General features: G+C 40.8%; 1 protein-coding gene across 4 annotated transcripts; it reads left to right on the top strand.

Moving 5' to 3' along the window:
- The first annotated feature begins 3,079 nt into the window (after window positions 1–3,079).
- LOC121251812 (seed biotin-containing protein SBP65-like) lies at window positions 3,080–5,641 on the top strand. Of its 4 annotated transcripts, XM_041151177.1 has the most exons (4): window positions 3,080–3,743; window positions 3,792–3,853; window positions 3,887–4,453; window positions 5,200–5,641. In XM_041151177.1, the coding sequence occupies exons 1-4, from the start codon at window positions 3,116–3,118 to the stop codon at window positions 5,524–5,526; spliced, it is 1,584 nt and encodes a 527-aa protein (XP_041007111.1). In that variant the 5' UTR covers window positions 3,080–3,115; the 3' UTR covers window positions 5,527–5,641. The 4 variants fall into 4 exon arrangements, with proteins under 4 accessions (XP_041007111.1, XP_041007110.1, XP_041007109.1 ...); XM_041151176.1 differs by having other exon boundaries at window positions 3,792–4,453; window positions 5,203–5,641; XM_041151175.1 differs by having other exon boundaries at window positions 3,792–4,453.
- The last annotated feature ends 9,240 nt before the right edge of the window (window positions 5,642–14,881 follow it).

Genomic DNA, 14,881 nt, shown 5'->3' with positions numbered 1-14,881 from the left:
TTAACACAAGAATTATTTTACAAGTCTAGAAGTATTTATTGGATGAGTTGGGTTCATCTTGAAATTTTAGATCGGCCTGTTAGGGTTGTTAAGTGAGTTGACTAGGAAATTATAGACAGGTATTAAAATTTAGTCAGAGTCCTAAAATGGTGGTACCCATTTGTTAGAACCCAAAATAGGACTTAATAGGTAACCCTTGAATTCCTGAAAGGCCCAACCCATGTGCTTGACAAACACACTACTTGTATGACCCAACTCCTAAACCCACATGTGTATAAAGCTCTCCCCATTCATTGTACTTCTTCGTTCTTAGTTCTCAAGAAACTCTAGGGTTTTCATCCAAATGTCCCAAGCAATATCAACTCATCTCAAGTCATTGGTTCCCTTTATTTTTGCTCAAGCATGCCAACCCCCGCAAACACCCATACCCAATACCACATAAAATCACATAGACCCGCATGGTTGAACAACATGCACGTAGGAATTGGTTGCATTGTGCACCTTATGCCAACCAGTAGCCTCTCAACATCTCCTTGCACAACCATGCATGATTGCTACATAGAGACACCCATAAAACAATGCGATTTAGTGCTTCCCCTCAGTCTCACGTTCCCTGCATCTGCAACCACGTGCCACCTATCACTGAAAGAGGAAGTTAGCTCCACCCAAAGTGTCATCGACGAAGAACCTAGAGTTCGAAAGATGATGAAGCTTCAGTTGTCCGAAATAGGGCTTTGGATCTGTATCTACATCTTGAATATCTGAAATAAGATATGGAACTCAATATCGATCTGAAATTGGAAGGGATGTTCCATAGCTCCAACTGATACTATTACAAAGTTGGTATACAAACCAACAGGCGGGACAAGTCATTTGACTGCCTGGCCTCTACCAGTCATCAACAGACAGAACAAGTCACTTTACTGCCCGACCTCTCTCGCGCTCAGCAAGCGGGACCAATCACTTGACTACTTGACCTCTCTCGCGCTCAACAGGTGGGACAAATCAGTTAATTGCCCGACCACCACTGCACATCAACAGGCAGGATAAGGCACTTAACTGCTCGACCTCCACCGCACATCAACAAATGAGACAAGTCACTTGACTACCCCACCTCTTTTGCACACATAAAAGCTGAGCCCTTGGAGTCGCTGCGAATGACAATCTCTTAATTGCCCAGCCCTAGCACAAATGAAAAAGTCGAGCTCAATGCTCGTACCTAGTGCGATCAAGTATATCTCCCGCATATCTTTCCAAACGAGCTTCACACTCGCACTTAACACGGTCGAGCACATCTCTCGCCTGTCTCACCATGCCGAGCTCCACACTCGTATCTACTGCTGTCCAGTACATCTCTCGCCCAAGCTGAGCTTCGCACTCACACTAGGCGTGGTTGAGTACGTCTCTCGCATAGCTTCACTCTGGGAAATCTTTATCACTTAAACACAAAAAAAACAAAAACAAAAAATCAGGGATGCACTTCCAGAATTTATTTTTCTATAGATTTCTATAGATTATCTCTTTCACAATTTAGTTTGAAAATTCTCAAGGCCTCCATGTTGAGCAAACCGGCCTTAAGAATCATGGGTTAGGGGGTAAATTTTCCTTGACCCTGATAAACCAAGCCTAGCCCAGCAAAGGGTCATCTTTGAGAGACAAGTGGGTAGAGAGAATGAGAGAGGAAGAATGGACAAGGAGGAGGGGACAAAGAAAAGAAAATGTCAGATGAGAGGATAAGAGGAGAAGGCAAGTGTCGGGGGGAAAGTGAGAAGGCAGTCATTCCTCACCATTCCCAAAACAGGATAAAATGGGATTAGAACGTATGAGAAATTGACTCTTTTCACCTTTTTCAACTTCACGACGAGAGCTCCAGTAGAGGATCAGTTGCAGAAAATGGGTCACCGACCTCCATTGTACAATGAGAAATGAGAGACCATCAAAGACTATAAAATGCCTATATTATAGTGGATTTGCCCTCAAAGCAACCGGTGGACATAGGCCCTGTGCCGAACCACGTAAAATCTACATGTCCATCTCTTTTTATATTTCTTGTATTCATTAGAAGTGCTACCTGCACCATACAGTGCTACCTGCACCATACGGTGTGGGGGTTGGGGTTCAAACTGCATCCCGCCCTGCCCCTACTCAACCCAATGACCTATAGGGCCTATAAATTTTTTTTGGGGATAAAACTTTTTTTACACCCAAATTATAATATAATTAAAATTATAAATTAAAATTTATACATTAAAAAAAATATAAATTTATTAGAGTTGTATTTTGGATTGTTTTGGCTCCTAGGCTAACTTTTATATAGGAGGCCAATGCAATACAATGTCATACTTAAGCAATATGGGACCGGGGCCCTGCTGAGGTTAGCCCGTCCCAAACCCCGCTTGGGGTTTTCCATGTGTTACGGGGGCGGGGCGGATGGGGGCGCGGTAGCGGGGGACAGGCCTCCATTGCCCACTCCTAGTATTTATTTTCTAGTCACTGTTATGAATGTATCTACAAACACCGTACAACCACTTTAGATTACCGATAGGGTCTCCAAACCACACCGATCGAGGTCTGAATCATCACCACGAGTCGAAAATGATTTTTTCTCCCATTCTGACTTGTTGTGCAATTTTGTACATTAACCATTATCTTTCATGAGATTTATTTTTCTTTTTATTGTGCCAATTTTTTTGGTCAATTTTTTAAGAAATTATTTTCAACTAGTTTTTACTATTATCATCGCAAATACTCATTATTTTTTATGAATTTAAAACTCATTGTTACTCTTTTTGCTTACCCGTTATTCTCAAATTATCCACGTGACAGTTCCCTTCATTTCCACGTGTCACAATATGAGTCCTCTACGGATCCCAATCTGACCATGCCGCGCGTCTATACAGTTTACATTGACTCGACGCACACTCCCTAGCCGAGTCACCTCCTAAGTATGCAGAAACCAAAACACGTTGCACCATACCACCACTGTCTGCCACACGTGTCCACTAATGCTAACACGTCCATACCCACCACCTCAAAACCGCCATTGCCTCTTGTTTATAAACCCAATTAAATCCCGAAGCAGCAACACAGAAATGCTCTTGGGATAAGAACAACAATGGCTTCCGAGCAAGCGCGAAGAGAGAACAGCACCGGCGAGAGAGAAGTTGACGTAGAGAAAGACAGCGATCCCAAGGTGGTGATTCGCTTCGAGTCTTTGGCTGATAAAGTGAAGAATGAGAAAGAGAGAGATGAGGAGACTGAGGAACAGACGGAGAAGCATGATCTTCATGGAAGAAGTGGGAATATAGTCGGGGACAAAGATGCTGAAGCTAGAGAAGGAAGTGAAGACTACAATGTGGGAAAGATTGAAATAAACATCCGGGAAGAGAATTGTGCAGGGAAGGCTAAAGGCGGAGGCGCCAACGTAACAAGCAAAGAAGGGAGCCGCGAGGAGACAGGCGGCGCAGAGATGAGAAGGAACGAAGAGGTTAATGAGAGAAAGGAACAGCCTTCTCTAGAAGAAATTTCGAATCTCAGAGCAAAAGCTCAAGAAAATTCTCTGGAGACGCTCAGGGCAGCGGAGGAGCGGTATGGCAAGGCAAAAGAATCTGTAAGCCAGGGACTGGATGCTGCATCTGAATATGCCAAAGAGAAGGCTTCACAAGCAAAGGATACTGTCTCAGAAACAGGTCGGGCTGCGACCGAGTATGCCACAGAGAAGGGAGCGCAAGCAAAGGACACCGTCGTGAATACCGCTCGGGCGGCAGCAGAGTATGCCTCAGAGAAGGGCTCACAGGCGAAAGACACCGTGGTAGAGAAAGGTCGGGTGGTGAAAGACACTGCAGCAGAGAAGGCCGCACAGGCAAAAGACACTGCAGCAGAGAAGGGTGCACAGGCCGAGGAAGTTGTCCTAGAGAAAAGTGAAACTGTAAAAGATACTGCAACGGAGAAGGGTGCACAAGCAAAGGACACTGTTTCCAGCACAGCTAAGACAGCTGCGAGTTATACAGCGTCGACGGCAGAGAAAGCAAGGGACTACGCTCTACAAAAGGCAGTAGAAGAGAAAGACGTGGTTGTGTATGCAGGGGAGACCACCGTCCATGATGTTGGGGAGAAGACTGCGGTTGCAAAAGAGGTGACGTTGGAAACTGGAAAGGGCGCAGTTGATTATGCTGGGAAAGCAGCTGTAGATTTGAAGGATAAGGCTACTGTGGCGGGGTGGACTGCAGGGCATTACACATGCGATAAAACTGTGGAGGGAACCAAGGCAGCAGCAAGAGCTGTTAAAGGAGCTGCAGAGTACGCTGGACATAAGGCTGGTGACATTGCATCCAAGCCATTGTCTGCTGCCAAGGATGCTGCTGTAACCGTAGGAGAGAGTGCAAAGGAGTATACGGCCAGGAAGAAAGAAGAGGCAGAGAGAGAATTGGAGGCTAGGAGGTCAGCTGGTCAGGTACGTTTGAATTGATAAATAAATACCATTTATCAGATAGCTCTTCAAGAATAGGAAAGCTCAGGAAGGTTGACATGTTGGGTGCTAAATCGAATATCTCTGTGGATTCTCTGCAAAAGTAACTCACTACTTTTGAGTTGTTGCAAGACTTATTTGTTTAGAATTGCTGCAGACTAAGGTAGTGTGCAACTGTATAAGCGCATATGCAGGATTATGACAAGCATCTAGCAGGGTAAGGGGAAGTTTTGGCATTATATTTTGAATCGGAATTTGCAGCCAAAATTAGGTAAGTGAGAGGATCTTTGAAATAGTTGACAAATGTTGTTCACCCTCCCATAGGATGACACTAAGAATATTTATTTGCATTGCACTATGCAAGATTTAGCATACCTCTCAACTCGAATTATGTACTCAGTGGCCAAGAGCAGAATCACAGAACGCATTTTCTAGTATGAAGAAAATAACATTACACATAGGAAATTAGTCCTACTTCTCATCATATTTTCCTTGGTGGGTCTGTGGAGATCTTGATATTTAATTTACTGTTGCCATGAAAGGAGTCCAACCATATATCGGCTTCTAGTAATAAAAATGCAACTAAAATTGGGATCCATTTAATTCCATGATCTATACAGTTAATCTAAGTTAATATCTTTTAGGCCTCAAAATCATATGAAGAAAGCTTTATAATCGTCGAATTGTTAGCTACCTCTGCACTTACAATGAACTTGTTAGATGTCGTTCAGCAGGGAGACAATACTAAAGGGGAATGGCAGGTTGAAGAAAGAAAAACAGAAGAAGTGGTGGAACCAGAGGCCAAACCGTCTGACAATGTCATTAAAGAAACCTTCCAGGGAACACAGGAACAAGGCAGTGATGGCGGGGGCGGCCGAGGTGCGGTACTTGGGGCCATTGGCGAAACTATAGTTGAGATCGCTCAGCAAACGAGAGAGCTTGCTATTGGGCAAGGAAACATTGGAAAGCAAGAGGGGATTGTCTCTGAGACTTGCCCAACTGCCTATGGCAAGCAAGAAAAACAAAAACAAGAGGGTAGTGAAAGCCAAGCTAAATAAATGACTTCTGAATGTTCATCTCGAGATATGTAATCAAGGCGTATTTGGTCCTATGTTGCGTGTTGTGTATTATTGACGTGGTGAATAAATTCGAGTCCCAACTGTTTTTGCCTTAGATTATTGTGTCTTATATCAGTATGTATCGGTTTGGAGGGAGGAAATTTCCTCGGAGCTAAACTTCGGTCAGCCTAGCTAAGCGTAATGGAACGCAGAGGGCACAAATTAAAAGCTAAATATTGACTGAATCCATGATTGCACCAAATCAGGATTCAGCCTTGCACAAAATCAGCCAACCATCATCCTCCTGATTTTTAGGAATTAGTCATTAAATTATAAATATTTCTTATTTTCGTATTTTCATTTGTTTCCATACTTAGATAAGCTACATGTATCTATTTATACAACATACTCTTCATTGTAAAAATGAGTGAGACACAATAGAAAAGTCTTGTTTTTCATCTTCTTAACATGGTATCAGCCTAAACACGATCCCCTCTCTCATGGCTTCTTCTTCCTCTTCCAGCATTTCATCCCCCTATCTTCTACATCTCTCTGATTCTCCTAGTTTCATTCTTGTTTCTGGACTCCTTACAAGAGACAATTTTCCCTTACACGAGACAATTTTCTCAAATGGTAAAAGGCCATGACCCGAGCCCTAAATGCCAAAAATAAACTTAGCTTTGTTGATGGTTCTCTACCCCCTCCCGACAAAACTTCTCCTAATTACACACAATGGAATCAAACCAAAGATATGGTTCTCACCTGGATTCTCAACTCCATCAGCCCGTCTCTTGCCAACTCTCTCGAGAATCACACCAATCCACGAGAAGTCTAGGTTGATCTTCAATCTCGTTTCAGCCACGGCAATAAAGTATGTCTTTACTATCTCAAACGCGAGCTCTCTTCCCTACAACAAAATACACATTCCATTCATGAATATTATAACCAGTTAAAACAAATCTAGGATGAACTAAGCCATCTCCAAACTAGCAATGATCTTAAAGATCTTCAACAGCAAGTAGAGGATGAATGAGTGTTCCAATTTCTTCTTGGCCTCAATGACTCTTTTCTCAACTCAGGACTCAGATACTTGCCATGAAACCCCTTCCCGCTATTACCAAAGTTTTTTCTATTTTGTTTCAGGAAGAACAGTAGCAACTTCTTCATCTATGACCAATGACGGCTGACTCTCTAGGCTTCACCGCTCAATCTGGCGCCTCCAAGATTTCCCCTCGCTGCTCAGAATGTGGCAAAATGGGTCATCTTCGTGCCTGTTGCTAGAGGCTCATCAGGTACCCCCCTGGTCGTGACAACCGATCCAAGTCCTGCCCCTCTCTTCTTGGCAAACCACCAACTGGGATGACTCCAGTAGCCAACACCGCCTCTTTCTCCTCTAATTCGTCACAGGTGCCAGGCCTAACGTCGGAACTCTACCAGAAATTACTTGATCTCCTCAACCCACAACCCTTCTCAGTAAATTTTGTTGGTAATATCACTTCCTCTCCTACCTTATTTGATAGTCGCCGTGATTAGGTCGTGGACAGCGGAGCCAGTGCCCACATGTGTCACGATTGAGCCACCTTCGTCAAGTTCCATGCCCCTTCTTCACCTCACTCTGTTCGGCTTCCCAATGGAAATACCCTTTCCATTGAAGGAGTCGGCACATGTATCCTATCCGAAACCCTCACTCTTTCAAATGTCTTTTTTATCCCTCAATTTCATTTTAATCTCTTATATGTCCCGCAGCTTACCTCTAATACCTCTTGCATTGTTTCTTTTTCTTCTACAAATTTTTTCTTTCAAGACCCACAGTCGACGAGGCTGATTGGAGCGGATGATTTTTGCAATGGGCTTTATGTGTACCGGCCCAACACTGTCATGGCTTTCTCTGTGCAATCCACTGCTAATAAAGACTTATGGCACCAACGCCTAGGTCATCCTTCTTGTCTTTTCATTCCTCAGTTTTTTAATAATTCATATGTTAGTTCAGACTGTGATATTTGTGCTCGTTCTAAGCACACGCTACTGCCTTTTCCTTCTACTGCTAATAAAAGTATTTTTGCTTTCAATCGCATTTTTTGTGAGGGGTAGTTATCATACCCTTTCAATTTGTGGTGCTCATTATTTTCTTACTATTTTCGATGATTTTTCCCTCACTATCTGGATCTATCTGATGCGTCGTAAATTTGAGGCTTATACACATGTCATGCATTTTTTTGCTCTCATCCAAACTCAGTTCAATACAATGATTAAAATAATTTGAATTGATAATGGAAAAGAATTTCTCTTGCAAAAATTTCAAACTTATCTTCACACTCATGGCATTATTCATGAGCGTACCTGTGTTGAAACTCCGTAACAAAATGGCGTTGCAGAATAGAAACACCGACACCTCTTGAATATTGCTCGAAGTCTTCGTTTTCAATCCCATTTACCTTTAAAATTTTGGGGCGAATGTGTTCTCACTGCGGCCTATCTCATTAACCGCACACTAAGTCGCACTCTCCAAAATAAATCACCCTTTGAACTTATCTTCAACACCATCCCCAATTACAGTCATCTCTGTGTTTTCGGTTGTCTCTGTTATGCCCAAACTCTCCGCGCCTCTCGTGATAAATTTTCTCCCCGTGCCACTAAATGCGTTTTTCTTGGTTATTCCAGTAACCACAAAGCATACCAGCTCTATAACCTAGAGACTCAAACCATTTTTTACTCTCGAGACGTCACATTCAATGAACATAAGTTTCCTTTCAGGACCTTCCCAATCTTTCTGACTCATCCATTCCCATCATTCCCTTACTTGTTCCCGAGCCAATATTACCAGATCCTACTCCCATTCCTCCCTCTAGCCTCTTTGACTCCCCTCCTCCTCTTATCTCTTCTCGTCCTCGACGCGCTACTTCTCGACCCGCATTGCTCCATGATTATGTTTGTCTGACTCTACACACTGAGCCCACGGCATCCTCACCTGCTGCACACACCTCAGGTACTGCTCATCCTTTATCTGCTTTTCTTTCTTATTCTTGGTTTTCCTCATCTCACCTTAATTATTTACATGCCCTCACTGCTTCTATTGACCCTTCTTGTTATTCCACTGCCATTCGCTATTCTCATTGGCAAGACGCTATGTCTGCTGAACTTCATGCCCTTGAAGCCAATTCCACTTGGACTCTTGAGCCTCTACCACCTGGTAAGAAACCTATTGGTTGCAAATGGGTTTTCAAAACCAAGCTCAAAGCCGATGGTTCTCTTGAAAGATATAAGGCCCAGCTGGTCGCCAAAGGTTACACACAAGTTGAAGGTCTTGACTTTCATGAGACCTTCGCACTCGTTGCAAAAATGACTACTGTTAGATGTTCGTTGGCTGTTGTGGCTACTCAACAATGGATCCTCCATCAACTTGAAGTCAATAATGTCTTCCTACATGGAGATCTTGATGAGGAAGTGTATATGACATCACCTCCTGGTTATTGTCCTCAGGGGGAGACGTGTGTCTGTCGCCTTCGCAAATCCCTATACGACCTTAAACAAGCATCCCAAAACTAGTTTTATAAACTAACCACTATGCTTCTTGATGCAGGTTTCATTCAATCTCAAGAAAATCACTCTTTATTTTCTTTGGCCACTTCCACCACTATCACTCTCGTTCTGGTCCATGTCGACGATATTCTAGTTGCTGGTAATGATCTATCCCAGATTGAAGTCTTCAAAAGGCATCTTCCTTGGTCCCCTCAAATTTTTTCTTGGTCTCGAAGTTGCTCGTTCCTCCAAAGGCATTTTTCTCAACCAACGAAAATATGCTCTTGATATTCTGAATGATAGTGGTCACCTTGGTTCTCGGATCGCTCATTTTCCCGTGGGACAGAACTTGAAGCTCACTGATCATGATGGCACACTTCTTCCCGACCCTAGTATCTATCATCGACTGGTTGGACACTTCATTTATCTAACCATTACTTGTCCTGACATTGTCTTTGCCGTGAATATCCTCAATCAGTTCATGCATGCCCCTCGTGCTCCTCACATGCAAGCAGCCACCTGTGTCCTCCGATACATCAAAGGCTATCCAGGCCAAGGCATTTTCTTCTCATCCTCTAGTAGCTTACAGGTTACAGCCTACATTGATTCAGATTGGGCGAGCTGTCCTACTACTCGTCGCTCTACAACCGGATATTTCATTCAGCTCGGCACGAGTCCTATCTCCTGGCGCACAAAAAAATAGACGACAGTGGCCCTCTCTTCTGCCGAAGCTGAATATCGTGCCATGGCAGTCACCACTTGCGAGCTCACCTGGCTAAAACAGCTTCTTACTGATGTTGGTATTCCCCACCCTGAGCCTTTCCACTTACATTGTGACAATCAGTCTGCTCTTCACATTGCTCATAATCCTGTCTTTCATGAGTGTACCAAGCATATTGAGATTGACTGTCACATTATTCGAGATAAGATCTGGTCTGGACTTCTCATTGTCGTCCATACTTCATCTCATAAAAAAGTTGTTGACATCTTCACTAAAGGTTTAGGACGCGAGCTTTTTTGTAACGCCTCAATGGAAGGCCCAAACCACATGGCCTATACTATAAAAAGACTAGTCAATGATACAATTGGAGTCCCATTGGAACCTTATAAAGAGCAAGAATTTCTCATTCCCAAGCAATGTGGGATCTCATACACCACCTACCCTTATCCATATCATATGGGGTATCACAATCTACCCCCCTTAAATTCCTGACGTCCTCGTCGGGTCTATCCATTGTAGGTGGCATGGCTTAAGTCCCACATTTCTGGTTGGCATAAGCTCTGATACCAACTGTAACGCCCCGATCCTGAAGGTCTGAAGAGTTAGCTCTTAATACCTAATATCAACTTAAATAACACAATTATAAAATCCAGAAAACTCCATAAAATATTAATTCATTTACTCAACCAAAAAATCTATGTTCCTTCATAGGGACAACAAAGAAATTCTCAATAACAAAAATTAAAAACTCTCCAAAGACTCGAAAATATTCTTAATTCATCAAATCAAAATAACCGAAAATAAATCAATTTACTAACTACGACTCTCAAATAAGTACTTGTATCCTCAGACACTTATTCCACTACGATCATCACATCTTACTAAAATTTTCTACTTTTGTTCTCCAGCTGAACTATCAAAATTATCTGAAAAATATATGGAGATAAAGGGTGAGTCATCAACAACTCAGTAAGCATAGGACATATACTAGTGTGTAAACATGAGCATTTACAGAGTTCAGAATGCAGAATCAGAATTTTTGTTTTCAAAATGCAGCGTCAGAACATGTTATCAAAAATATCAAAGCGAAAGTTCAAAAATATTGATAATCAAAATCACTTTGGCATAGCATAAACTAAAACATCACATCTTATCTTATCATATCAGAATAGGTACCATGTTTAACCCCCGTGGTAAGGTTGTGCAAACCCCAGTAGCTAACTGAGCAGAAACAGAATGTGAATTTTTTCCTTATTCATTTTCGGAGTTCCAAGTGTGCACATAGGAAAGACCACGCAAAAAACCACTTTGTTTCCAAAGTGGGTGCACCAGAAATAGAAAAGTTGATACCAACCCAAACAGAGGCCACAGTTTTACACCCGTGGTAGGGTCAGAACGGAATAGAAACAGAAACATAATGTTATGCCAGAGGTTTTCAGAAATCACATCATATTATATCAAAGTATAGAACATCTTCAAAACATAACAAAATCATATCAGACTACAAAAACATAATTTATGCACAACTTTCATATTCGCTCTCCTTTACACAGTTCAGAAAACTGATGTCTACACCAGTCATGACAGAAAATACTTTATTCTTAAACAGAATCTCATGAGTAATGCAGAACAAATAACTGAGATAGTTCAAATTCTTTTTCATAACCAAATATGCATATTTTCCAAAAAATCAACATCAACACATGTTATTTTATTACAAAGTCTAGTATATGAACCCCGCTTACCTGAACTTCTTAGCTTTTTCAGAATTTTTCTCAAAAAAGTCGAATGATAATTAATCGTCACCTATAAAATAACCACGTAATTCTCGTAAATTTTCAATTAATCACGTATTTCTATATTTAAGCCTAAGTTTCTAAAATAACCTATTTAATTCCTCAAAACCTAAAATTATAAATCATCACTTTCTAAAATCATCAATGCTGATTTAATAACTTTGACTAAAACATTTAAAAGTATGACCTATTTATTATTAAAAACAAACTATAAAGTTTAATTGTAACGCCCTGATCCCGAATGTCCAGAGAGTTAACTCTTAATACTTAATATCAACTTCAATAACACAACTATAAAATCCAGAAAATTCCATAAAATGTTAATCCATTTAATCAACCCAAATATCTATGTTCCTTCATGAGGACAACAAATAAATTCTCAATAACATAAATTAAAAACTCTCCAAATGCTCAAAAATATCCTTAACTCTTCAAATCAAAATAACCAAAAAGAAATCAGTTTACTAACTACAACTCTTAAATAAGTACTTGTACCATTGGGCACTTATTCTACTACGGTCATTACACCTTTCTAAAACTTCCTACTTTTATTCTCCAGTTGAACCATCAAAATTATCTAAAAAATATATAGAGATAAGAGATGAGTTATCAACAACTCAGTAAGTAGATGACATATACCAGTGTGTAAACATGAGCATTTATAGAGTTAAGAATGCAGAATATAAACTTTTCTTTCAGAATGCAGAATCAGAATAATGTTTTCAAAATGCAGCGTCAGAACAATGTTATAAAAAATATCAGAGCGAAAATTCAAAATATTAATAATCAAAATCCCTTTGGCATAGCATAAACTGAAACATCACATCTTATCTTATCATATTAGAACAAATACCATGTTTAACCCCTGTGGTAGGGTTGTCCAAACCCCGGTAGCTAACCGAGTAGCAACAAAATGTGAATCTTCCCCTTATTCATTCTTGGAGCCCCGAGTGTGCACATAGGAAAGACTAAGCAGAAAACCACTTTGTTTCTAATGTGGGTGCACCAAAAACAAAAAAGTTGATACAAACCCGAACAGATACCACAGTTTTACACCCATGGTAAGGTTAGAATGGAACAGAGACAGAATGTTATGCCAAAGGTTTTCAGAAATCACATCAGATTATATTAGAGTAAAGAAAATCTTTAGAACAGAACAAAATCATATTACAAAACATAATTTATGCACAAAATTTCATATTCGCTCTCTTTCAAAGTTCAGAAACAGAATGTCAAAAATAAGCTCATGACTACACTAGTCATGACAGAAAATACTTTCTTCTTAAACATAATCTCATGAGTAATACAGAACAAATAACTGAGATAGTTCAAATTTATTTTCATAACCAAATATGTATATTTTCCAAAAATCAATCTCAACTCATTTTATTTTAATGCAAAGTCTAGCATAGGAATCCCGTTTACTTGGACTTCTTAGCTTTTTCAAAATTTTCCTCAAAATGTTGAACAATAATTAATCGTCACCTATAAAATAATCATGTAATTCTCTTAAATTTCCAATTAATCAAGTATTTCGATATTTAATCCTAAGCTTCTAAAATAACCTATTTAATTCCTCAAAAACTAAAAATTCATAACCTCAAATTATAAATCATCACTTTCTAAAATCATCAATATTGATTCAATAACTTTGACTGAAACATTTAAAAGTCTAACCTATTTATTATTGAAAACCAACTATAAAGTTTAATACTATATAATTTAATTATCCCAAAATATTTTAAAAATAAACCATAACTATTTTTTTTTAATAGACTAAATCATATCTAAAGTGTAAAAAAACAACATTACACCAATATTATTTACTCTTAAAATAAATCTTTACTTAATAACATGTTAAAATACTTAATTGATTTTCTGTAATCCTAATTATATAAGAGTGTACTAATACATAATAAAAGTTTAAAAGCACATTAATATAACATGTAGTAAAGGGTACTAATGTAATTTCATTTAATTCTTTGAAAACCAAAATACCCGCGTAAAACAAATAAAACTGCATGGTAGGGGCTTACTCAAGGAGGAATCACGCGGCAGCGTGCGACGCAGCAAGGGGCTAGGCAGACGGTGGTGATCTTGGCGGAGCACTAAGAGAGAGAGAGAGAGAACACGGTGAAAGTATGAGTGAGAGACGGAGAGAGTTCGGCGTGCGGAAAGGAGAGAGAGCTCATCGTGGGACAGCGAGAAGGCATGCGACAGTCTGGGGCTAGGCGTCGACCAAGGCAGTGTTCGAAGGTGAAGGCTCAACCTCCGGCTTCCTCTGACGGCAGTGGCGTTGAGGCTCTCCTGAGATGTGGAGGTGGCAGCTTAAGTTGTGGCTTCCTCTGTTTCTGTTTCCAGAAACAGAGGTCCTTTGGCATTGGTGAGGCTGCGTTCCTGTGTTGAACGGCTGAGGGGTATGGTCAACGGACGGGGTTGGCGGTTTGTGATGGCGTTGCCGTGAACGTGGGTGGCTGCGGTTTATGGAAGGGGCTTGGGTAGTGCTATGCGGCAGTGTTACAGTGCAAGCTGGGCGTGGCTTTCCCTCGGTCTGTACGTCAAAGTGCAGAGGCGGAAGGCTGAAAGGGTCACAGCGGCTTACTGAGGTGCAGACTAGGTTCGTTGGAACGGTGGCTGCGACGACTGAGCAGTGGCTGTCACGGTGGTGGTGCAGGGATGGCGCTGTAGGGGGTTGTAACGCAGAGCTAGGCAACGGTGACTCACACGTTTAGGCTTCCGTGAGGGTGTTGGACAGCAAACGGGGTGCAAAGATGACTCCGTGTGTGGCTGTTCTAGCAAGTAATGGGAGGCAGTGGCAGCATGGAGGTTGGGGAGGGTAGCGGCTTCAGCGCACAAGAGAGATGGGGAAGGAGACGACAACACTTTTCTTGAGTTTTCTTCATGCACAAAGGGTTCAATATAAGCCAACAACATAAACCCTAGAGAAGTGAGGGAGACGTGCGTCTGCATAGAGTGGATAAAATACAATAGAGACGTGTAAAGGTGGGGAGTTTTTTTTTTTTTTTTTAAACCAAACTGCGATTGGGTCTCTGATATACTATTCACAAGCACAGGCCATACGATAATCGGGTAGAGTTCATTTCAAAAAATTTAATTAAAGAGACAAATCCATTGAAAAAAAAAATTGATAACCGATAAAACCAAAATGGGCCAATAAAATAGTATTTGAAGAGAAAAAATTCAACTGGGCTTTTCATATAATTAACTCAAAAATATATAAACAAGCTTGGCACTAGGCCTGGGTATTACATTAATACTTGATAATATAATTATCCCAAAATATTTTAAAATAAACCAT

The sequence above is a fragment of the Juglans microcarpa x Juglans regia genome, chromosome 2S, assembly GCF_004785595.1.
Source record: "Juglans microcarpa x Juglans regia isolate MS1-56 chromosome 2S, Jm3101_v1.0, whole genome shotgun sequence".
In the NCBI taxonomy this organism is placed as follows: Eukaryota; Viridiplantae; Streptophyta; class Magnoliopsida; order Fagales; family Juglandaceae; genus Juglans; species Juglans microcarpa x Juglans regia.
The sequence above is the reverse complement of the archived record's forward strand: the minus strand, read 5'-3'. Positions and strand labels throughout refer to the sequence as shown.